Raw genomic sequence first — 10,749 nt, 5'->3', positions numbered from 1 at the left:
AGTCAATTCCTCCTCCACAATCTGTGTATGGCCTGCGGCATCTTCAAGTAACTTGGAGGATGTTTCCTCCAAGGCAGACAACTTCGACTTCTCTGTGACTAGTTGGTCCTCCACTTCTCGGACACGGGCCCTGGTGTCCTCTACCTCTTTCTGGAGCCACAAATGTTCCCCTAGGGGGAATGCAATTACCTGGATTTGATCAAGCTCTACCTGGACACAAGCCAGCTCCTCTCGAGTCTTCTTCAACTCGAGGGACTGTGTCAGCACCAGGTCCCCAAGTCGTTGAGTTAGGGTCGCAACTTGTAAATTTAGAATGACGAGTCAGCCAAAAAGACAAAAAATATTCATCAAACTTGAACATAAATCAAGACTTACCCTAGTGGAAGCAGGGCGTCTGGTTGCCACCAGCGCCACCTCATTGTCACCGCCACAACGGGCAAAGCTGCCGGTGGTCATCTCACAGAAGGATGTCGCTATTCCCTGCAGGAGTTCCATGCCAAGTGGTAAGGCCTTATCTCCTATTATCCTCGCGAGGAAAGGTTCAAGATCTTCACAATGAGGAGCAGAGACATGTTCCTTCAGTTAGTCCTCGCGTAGATATTCGGTCAACAGTCGAACATTCTCGTTGCCCTCACTGATACGAGCATTGTAGTACTCGGTGACCTCCTTGTGCAGATCCCAGCCATCATCGTCTTAATACTCCGGAAAGATGACCTACTGGGGATTCTTGACTTGAGAGGGATTGGAAGGGATCTCTTTTCCTTTCACAGAGACTTCCTCATCTCAGGGAGAGGAGGTCTCGAGGTCTATGACCTCGCCAGCAATTATTGTGCTCGGGGTAAGGGTCATTGAAGCAGTGGCTGAGGGTGCTGGAATGGTCGAAGAAGGCACGGGCACCGCTGCTGGGGCTGTCAGGGTATTGATCATAGAAGGGCCTGACACCCTTTGAGGTTTCAAACGCATCAAGTCTGAAAGGCCCATACTGTCTGCACAAAAGAAACACCCTGGTTAGTCCTAATAAATGAAAGGAAAACAACAAAAAAATAATACATGTGTAGGAAAGAAAGATAAAACTCCTCAGGAGCCCCACCACGATCAGGCTCCTCAGAATGGAGGACGGTATTAGAAAATTCGCGTACAAGATGATCCATCTCCTACATTAAATTAGTCTCGTACTGACAAAACTAAGAGGCGTGCATGGTTTTTGACTCATCAAGAGGCACAAAGCCTTGAGGGTGCCTCTTCCACCTCAGGTTACGGAGGAACGAGTCGATGAGATTCTAGTAATCTTGGTGCTCTTCCGCGGACCAGCAACGCTCCGAAACTTGGCCACATTCAAGAAGGGAGGGAGAAAATAATATATGGTCGGAACTAGTTCCCTCCCCTGCACGTCTAGCATAGTGAAGAATGATCGGAGATTTACCTTGAGGCAAGGAGGATGATTCGATGATCGCCTCAAGCTGCTCGTCTTCTTTCGCTGATGCAGCTGCCTTAATAGGAAGGACGCTCTCCGTGTGCTCCTCACGAAGGCGTTGTATATACTAATGTTCTGCCTTGGCTGTCATGTACGATGTGTGTAGCCTTGCCACATTCCAAGATTCCTTTGAATCCCATAATTTGGTTAAGACTACTAGATTTATGCTCAGTGTCGCCTGCAGAAGCCCATATTGTTGGAGGTGGGCGTCGGTGACAAGGTAGCCAAGCTCGCGAATGGACTCCATCGCCTGAAGCCTTTCATCGAAAGAGTCAACGAAGGGAGTGCGACGAAACAGACCTGATTAAGACGACACAGACAGGGATGAGTTGCGAACTAAACACTATCGTACTAACTTACGCGAGGACAGAGCTACTTACCAATTGTAGCGAAGTCCAGGAGTAATGTGGGATTTGTCCTTGTCGGGAAGCCGTTTGCCCAAAAGAACAAATCCTTATAAGCCTGAGCATGATTCTCATTGCCGTTTGGGGCCTTGTAGCCTCTCTCGGGAACTGTGTGCTTCATCAGGGTGTAATATCCCCTTTTCTCCCCCTTGTTTGCACATTGACGAAAACTATAGATGTACAGTATACCGGCTGGGGACAGAGTAGGTCAGTTTTGCCTTTTGTATAGTACATACAACCTTGCCAGTACCTGACATCCGTTTGGGGACATTTTAAAAGGAGCTATGCCGACAAACTGAAGAAAGTTGACATAGTACTGGTGCAGCGACAGGGCTGCACCCGCTTGGAGATGAAAGGCGCTTCAGGCCCAAGCCAATGAATGATCTCATGGGCCCTCTCATCTTCCCGAGCTAGACACATCAGTATTTCGCTATCGTCCACCCCGTAGTTCTCAAAGATTCACTGCAAGGCACCTTTATGCCGAAGCTTACTCGGGATGTTTTCCGCTTTAAACCCTATGGCAGGGTAAGGGGAGTCTGAGGGTGTTGGGCCTGTATTAGCTTCTTCTTTTGAGAGACCAGTTCTGAGAGGTCTCATTGCCTCTAGTTCCGAGTTCATCCATACTACAAGAGTTTGGCTGCTACCAGCAACTTGTTTCCCATTCTCTGGGTGTCTTCCCGCTTCTCGGACCATTTGAAGGATTTCTTCGTCGAAGACGTAGAACCCTTGTTGATGGAGCCGATGAAGCTCTTCGAACATCTGAAACAAATACTAAGTAGTTAGCGCTTTGACCTCAAGAAAGTTAGGCCAAAGTGGGAACCCCTAAGACAACTGCTCGGGGAAAGGGGAAGAAAGAAGAACTATGGCATTGGGTGTCCTTGGAGGCAAACCCTCGACACCAGAGACACCATCGGAAAAGATGAACACCATAAAAAATTATGAACATTGCCAGAATCTGGAAGTTTTCTAGATTCCGGTCGAAGACACAAAATGAGAAAAAACGGCCCACAACACCACAGAACGCTTAAATGATCCATTTAGATCATTCAAAACTACAAATAAGGGGAAAACAGCCTCTGAAAGGCTCGAAAAACAACCCCTAAACATGCATACTAAATTCTCAAATACGCATGAAAACGGAAAGTCACAGTTCAAGGATTCTTACTCGAATTGTAGCATCGGATTGTGCTTAATTGAGTGCGAACTCTGAAGAACTGTTTGTTGTTCAACCAAAAATACGAAGCTTCGCGCCAGTCTTCCAAAATGGCAAGGGGGTTGGAGAGGATGAAGTGCCAGAAAACGAGCTGAGAAGTTGAGAGAGTTTGAAGAGTCGAAGGCACGAGAAATTTGAAATGGGTTAAAGTAACGTTGAAAATATAAAAAATATCAACAACCGAGACTATTTTTTATAATATATATTTTTGAAAGAATTTACTATTTTCATTTGTTAGATATTTTTAATCACTACGACATTGTAAAATCGATCAATTTATTTAGTCATCCGTTTTTATTTAATTTTATTTTGCTGAAATTGAGTAAAGCATTTCGTGTGAAGTCATATTCTGATGAATAAGTTTTCCATATAATACTCCACCGCACAGGTGACTTTGATATATATATTTATACATTTTAATAAATGATTTTGTTTTATTTTGATCATTTCGTATCTAAATGAATTGATTACTCTACAAGTTTGATTAAAATAATTATTTAATAGATATTCTTTTTAGTGGATCTGTAGTTTTAATATATTTTAATCAATAAGACTCGCCAAATCAATTTACTAAAAGAGCATCAAACGTATTAATCTTGACTCATCTTCAATGAGTTTTGAAGATTCTAGTCACAATAATTAATTATTATTTTTATAAATTACTATAAATACATAAATACACATATACCACTTAAGTGCTTATGTAAAAAAAATTGCAGCAATAATGTCTATCGTTAATGCTTTGGTGCAGTCGTTGTTCTCTGAGCCGTTAGGAGTATACAGGGTATACGTGGCACAACCTGATTGGGTTAAATTATTAAAATTTAAAACAAAAATAATTAATATTATGAGATTAATAACATCTATAACTAATCTAAAACAAAAACAATAAATATTATGAGATTAATAACATCTCTAACCTAAAAAAAATATGCAAACCTCACGGTCACAAAACATCCCCAGAAAAGACGATCGACACCACCTCAACGCTTTCCCCCCGACCTCACCCTGACGCTCTCCCCCCGACAGTATAGCACTTCAACCCACTAGAAGAGAACTTGTAATTCCTTTGAATTGGGGGTTGGGGCATCTTTTGCAGTAGGTTAATGGAGATTGAAAAAAATTGCCATTGTCGACCACCAAGGCCAGTGGTAGAAAGAACGGCTTTGACAAACAAAAATCCTGGGCGAAGATTTAGAACATGCAACAAGTATCGGGTAAGATTGGTCTCCATTTGTTTTTGTAATTTGATTCATTGAATAAATGATTATGAGTGTTGACTAGAAACTTTGTATGTTTGGGTCAACTCAGATTCATGGTGGGTGTAATTTCTTTGAATTGATAGACCCTCCCATGTGCCAACGAGCAAAGGTGGTCATCCGTAGACTACTAAGAAAAATTGGTGACCTTGAAACTGAAATCACATCCCTAAATACGACAACTGACATTGGAAGTCATCGGCAATGCAGTGGTTCTTCAAATGGATTTGAGACACAATCTCACAACCTTCAAAATGTTGGAAGAGAAAGCTGTGAAAGTTGTGCTGAAAGCAGGGATAGAGTAAATGATGGAGGTCGAATGCAGTGTTACTAATTTTTGAATACTTTGTATTTTGTTGTAATTCTATTGGTTGTGGTTATTTGGGCTACAAAATCAAAGTAGAAGTTGTTGGTATTGTTAGTTTATTTTTGGGTAATTTTCATGTGCAGTATTGGCAATGACAAAGCTATTTCACCCTAGGCATTGATTTGTAATGAATTTTGTTGTAAAATGAAATACCGAATCAATGTAATTTATCTTGGTCTATTTTGAATTCAGTATTCTAGTTTATGTATTTTGTGAAATAAATATGATCAACAACTAGTTACATTCATTACCATAAGAGATAGGTACAAAAATATAGGCATAAAAAGCAGAATGTATCTGATTTGTACATGACCAATATCATGGCCAGCATGACCCTGTCATGACTCAAAACACAAATATGATCAACAAGTCTATATGATTAGTGTAAAGGGTGATCTGTACATGACTCTAAAATGGTCAACATAACACTTTCATGACTCAAAAAATAGTCATTGACCACAACATCCAAATACCAACTTTGCATAACACATAACAGACACCAAAGTACAAGATTCGACCACTAGTTCAAAATAAAATCAAAAGATGAAACCCCTTCCAGTATCGGGTTGAGCATTCTTTGTGCCACTAGTTCCTCCTTTAGCATGTTGTTTCAGCCTTCTTTCCTTCCTTAAAAGTGTGGCTTCAGTTGGTTTCTGCAGTGGTGGACGACCTCGCTTTTTGACCACACGATTCTAAAATAGGTTGAACAAACAAATATTTAGCTCCAAATTCACAAAACAATGATAAAGCAACTAATCCTAATTCATTATTGAATCAATGATAAAAATTATCTAGGAAGAGAAGAAAGCATAAAGTTTATACCTTAACCACCTTAGCAGATTTGCATGTTTCTCTCCTGTGCCCTGTTTTCAGACAATTGCTGCATGTTTTAACTTGTCCAGTTCTTCGAGCTTTCTTTAAAGCAGGTGGAGGTTCATTTGTCTCCCTTCTCCTAGCTTTCTTAGGTCTTCCAGGCAGCTTCGTCTGAGGTGGTGGATCAATTAGGTTGAGTCCTGTCTGAGGCCATATATCTGGACTAGGCATAGGATGCACACTCTGTTCATATGCTTTTTGCAACAAATCTTTTTTATAGAATTCGTGGACATAATCAAAGACATTACCTCCCATGAACCAAATAGTAGCTAGTGCATGGCCATAAGGAAGCCCAGATAGTTGAAACCTCCTACATGTACAAGTTCTGAATTCCAAATCGACAACTAAGGCACTACCATTGCTGCATTGAACCTGAAACTCAAACTTGTCAGACCTAGTAACCAGACAATGCTTTGGAACCTCTTTTTGCTTCTCAATTATCTTCAAAATTCTCTTCCCCATAGGTTGAGTCATCTTCTCCAACTCAGCTTTTTTGTTATAAAACTGAAACATCAACCGAATTCTAATTTTCTCTAGTAAAGTTATAATTGGCTTGTCACGAGCATCAAGTATGGTTGCAATGAAACTCTCACACAAATTATTCACCAAAATGTCACATTTTGGGTACTCTGAAATATGTGACTTACTCCATTTTTTGGGGTTCTTCCCTGCTAGCCAATTGTAAGCACCATCCAAGACATCCTTGACTTCTTGCATTGCTCGAGCAAACTCAGCTTTTGTTGTAGTATTAGCTGCTGCCCACAAAAGTTGCTTAAGTAAAAGCCCGGGATATTCCTTTTTAAAGTTAGCATGAAGATGTCTAACACAATACCTCACCTCACACCCACTAAAGATGTAACGCCCTACATCCTTAGAGCCGTCACTAAGTGAGTTTAAAATTGTGCTTTCAACTCGTTAATCGAGGTTTTAGGTCAAACCGTGTAACTAAGCCACAATTAAAAAGAAAACATTGAAGAAAGTAGTTTTTCATAGCTATTCATAAAAGTTTTCACCTGGGATCCCAAAACATAGTTTAGAAAATATTTACAACACAAAACTGATCAGAGTCGACTAAACGACAAAATCTAAGTTCATTTACAAGCATCTCCATAAATCCCCTAGCTGTGGCAGCCAGGCTGGCCGGACATGTACACGCTGCCTCACGCCAGCTGTGCTCATGGTTGGTTGATCTTCTCTTTACCCTTACCTGCACCACAGAGCATCTGTGAGCCGAAGCCCAGCAAGAAAACCCATAACAGATAACATATGCAATACACGAATCAAACATATAAACAGACCACCAATAGCTAAACACATACGGCATAGCCATAAGGATATCCCAAGTATCCTGTTAGGGACTCGCCCTGGCAACTCGCACCCCACGTGCTCAACGCCGCTCCCAGCCTCTTGCCGTTCTCGGCCTTGCACTCATTGTGCTTGATGCCATTCCCGGCCCCACGTCGTTCCCGGTCTACACCGTTCCCGGCTCTTGCCGATCACACATATAATATCAAACACGTTATAGCAACAAGCACATAATTCAAGCCTAAACAGATAAAGAGCCATGCTCTACAATTCTAGTATATAGGGCTCGGCCCTGCATGCCATTTCCATTCAATATATTGGGCTCAGCCCTGCACACAAGCTCTATGGAAACAGGGGTTTTCTTACCTGAGTTTCGAGCTTCCTGAGCATCGATGCCCCGAGCACAGTCCGCTAACGTGAGCCTCGCCGAAATCCTAGTCACAACACATAACAATATCCGTCCATCAAATTCTAACCCAATAAATAACTCCGAGCCATAATCCCTAACCTCCGGAACCTTGAATTCTATCAATCCGGTTGATAAAATCCATCCCGAGCCTTACCCCTTGAGTTCCCGAGCCCAAAATACCTTAAAAACCCAAAATGACACTAAGGGCTGCGACCCCTCCCACTAGAGCCGCGGCTAGCCTCAAAACAGAGGCTAGCTCTCTACTGACCCCCACACGGGCCGCGCTACGCCCAGCAAGCGCCGCAGCGCGCGCACGCGGGCCGCGCGCGCACCCCTCCTAGGGCCGCGACGCTATACAGCGAACCCAGATTTCTACACCAGTTTTCCATCCCTCCTTCAAGCCAATTCCTACCAAAACCAAGCTAACATTCCCAGCTAATTACACCATCATTCCAGCTTAATTTCAACACCAAAACCCAACAGAAATCTACTCCAAAATACAACTAGAACACCCAAAAACAGCCTAGATTCTACCCACATGCAAAGCTTGAAAACACAGCTGAAACTTGAACATATCTTCCATGGAAAACTTACCTCTTGCTGAATTCAAACCCCTGATGTTGAACCTTAATCCACAAGCCTTAAGCTTCTGAGTTAACACAGCTGAATCCCTTGCTTATGCTAGCTTGCACCAAGAATTCCCTATGAGTTTCCTCTTGAGTGTTGTCTTAGAAAGTGAGAGAGAGATAAGCACAAACTAACTTCAGTTCAAAGAGAAGTATGGATCGGTTTCTCAAGGTTTCCAAACAGTTCCTTTCTTTTATTGTTTTATATAGCTTAAGTCTAAATATTATCTCAAGGCCCACATGCACATTTAACTCAATTAAACATGCATCATAATCATATATACACATAAATTCACATATAAGCAAATTAAACCACTTATTTCCCTCCAGGCACACTAATCAAGGCCCTAAGCCTGATTAGCAAATTCGGGTCGTTACAAAAGATGGCTCCAACTGCATTTTCTAATCCTTTTTGATGATCACTCATCATTGTCACCTTGGTATGACTCAAATTCCCGAGATCATCCTTCAAAAGCTCCAAGAACCAAGTCCAAACCTCAGTGTTTTCCTTTTCAGCAACACAATAGGCAATGGGAAACATGGAGTTATTATCATCAATGCCTACTGCAGCCAATAAAATTCCCCTACAATATCTTTTCAAAAAGTAGTCATCAAGACCAATTAGAGGTCTACAACCCCCCAACCAGCCATCTCTACATGCCTTAAGACAAATATAAATACGCTGAAATGTCCTTCTCCCATTAACCAAATCAGTTTTCAACTTCACAGTAGAGCCAGAATTGGTAGCCAACAACCTTTTACAGTAATCATCAAGAATGGCGTATTGTTCCTTGACAGACCCTTCCAGCATCTTCCTTGCTTTTGTCTTGGCTCTGTAAAATGTCCAGCTAGACACACGTGAGTACTTGGTCTTTGCAGTTATCTCCCTAAATGCAGTGCATTCCATACTCGGATTTAGCCTAAATTGCTCCAAAAATTGCTTTGCAAGCCAAGTTGAGGTCAGCTTTTTATTGTCCAAAACAATGCCACAACTGTGCTTGTCAACAAGTGTTTTGACCCTCATTGTCTTGCCATTTGTCTTATTAACAATTGAAGCAAACAACATCCATTCACAGTTTGCACCCTTGCACTTAACTCTAACTCTATTTGAATCATTGGCAATAAATACATATTCTCGATCACCTTCAATAAAGTACTCCCTTATTGCATTCCTTAAAATTGTAACAATAGAAAATTCCATGCCAAGAACAAATTGGAAGTTTTGCATTTTGGTTTTCGGGTTGAATTCTTTGAAATTTTTACCAGCATCAAACTCATCATCTGACTTCAATTCGTGTAACTCCTCCTCAAAACATATACCATCTGAGTCTCCATCATCAACATTTTGAGTACAAAAATCTGAAACTGATTGCCACCACCTCCTAGGGTTAGACTGTGTACCCATCTCTATCTCAGCTTCAACATCTTGCTCAAATTCTTCCTCCTCCAATATGAAATCTTCATCATTCTCTCTTCTACTACAGCCAGTTTGCTTTCCTTTCCCTTTTCTGTCACGCTGAACTTTGTCTTGGCTCTCCTTAGCTGTATTTTCCCTCACATCAGTTTACTTTCCTTTCCCATTTCTGTCACCCTGAACCGATTCTTAGTTCTCCTCAACTGTATCTTCCCTCACATCACCAATATCATCCTCTGAATCTGAAAGCACAACCACCTCTGGTATTTGGTTCTCCATATCACTTTCATAATCCATGTAGTCAAACTCTTCTTCATATTCCTCTTCATCAGGTTCATCAAAGTCAACATCCTGAAATTCCTCTGAATATTGATCAGCATCAAGCTCTTCATGTACCCCATCAATGGCTGCATCAACATGGATACCAACAACATCTATAGGGACATCACAATCATCTGGCAATTCCTCTATAATACATATTTTCAGAGGAGGTAAAGTGATAGCAAGGACATGTTTAACAGCTTCTGAATCTTCCTTCTGATCTAAATGTCGGACTGTTTCAGGAAAAACAAGATATATGTCAATCTTTGTAGCCCGATTCCTCTCAATCACTACAACAATTATGCCCATATATTACATTAAAATATAACATATTTTAAAAAACACTATTGTTTCACACGACTAAAAATATTAGGCGGTAAATTATACACTTAGGTGCCAAATGAAAGACAAAAGCAAAAGAATCCCTAATAACCCTACGCCTCCTCTGTTTCTCTCTCATGCTCTATCTTTCTCTCTCAGCAACTCTCTCGTTCAATCTTTCTTTCTTTCTCTCTGTTTGTTGCAGGTGTGTAACAAGGTGATGGGGTCCGCGGCTTGGGTTGTGTGACAGGGAGGCTTGACTCGTGGGTCTACGGCGTGGCTCGCTCGTGGGTGCGACAGTGCTTGAGCTCACGATCTCCGAGTAATATATATGTGCTCTTTTGGTGGCTGACCTTGCCATTCATTGTGGATGCAGTCTTCGTATGAGGGTATTAATTTTTTTACAGTGTTTAATTTTCATATGTTGTTTACCACATCAAATGTTTGTTCTTGAATCTAGGTATATCTTCTTTTTGAATCTTGTTATTATCTGTGGATTTCTTTTTTATTCTCGGTATATCTGCTCTTTCGTTGTTCTCAATTTGGGGTTATATATATTATCATGTTTGACTGAGAAAGTTGAAAATCTATGTTGGGTTGACTAGTTCTAGCTTTGGAAAAAAAATTAAGGTTTAATAAATGCCTCTTCTTTTTTGTGAGCATTAGAATTTCGGGTGTAAGTTTTCTTTTTCTCCCATAAAGACTTCAACTTTTGTGGGTATTTTTTAAAAACAAATAAAAATAAATGCCTCTTCTCTCCCTA

At 41.1% G+C, this 10,749-nt stretch overlaps 1 protein-coding gene across 1 annotated transcript; it reads right to left on the bottom strand.

Annotated features, from left to right (window-relative positions):
• Positions 1-5,253: 5,253 nt before the first annotated feature.
• On the bottom strand, positions 5,254-9,974 carry LOC133785738 (uncharacterized). Its single transcript, XM_062224952.1, has 4 exons — positions 9,569-9,974; positions 8,325-9,472; positions 5,540-6,385; positions 5,254-5,409 (listed from the first exon to the last, which is right to left on the bottom strand). The coding sequence occupies exons 1-4, from the start codon at positions 9,972-9,974 to the stop codon at positions 5,254-5,256; spliced, it is 2,556 nt and encodes an 851-aa protein (XP_062080936.1).
• Between the last annotated feature and the right edge of the window lie 775 nt (positions 9,975-10,749).

Source organism: Humulus lupulus, chromosome 6, assembly GCF_963169125.1.
Source record: "Humulus lupulus chromosome 6, drHumLupu1.1, whole genome shotgun sequence".
Classification (NCBI taxonomy): Eukaryota; Viridiplantae; Streptophyta; class Magnoliopsida; order Rosales; family Cannabaceae; genus Humulus; species Humulus lupulus.
This window is presented reverse-complemented; position numbering and strand designations above follow the sequence as displayed.

What these genes read in the sequence shown, in the direction of transcription:
- LOC133785738 (XM_062224952.1), bottom strand. Translation starts at nt 9,974, where the DNA reads ATGGGCATAATTGTTGTAGTGATTGAGAGGAATCGGGCTACAAAGATT. An exon ending in AGATTCAGAGGATGATATTG is followed by an intron (nt 9,473 to 9,568) that starts GTGATGTGAGGG and finishes GGGAAAATACAG; the next exon opens with CTAAGGAGAGCCAAGACAAA. An exon ending in AAAAAGGATTAGAAAATGCA is followed by an intron (nt 6,386 to 8,324) that starts GTTGGAGCCATC and finishes AACTTTAAAAAG; the next exon opens with GAATATCCCGGGCTTTTACT.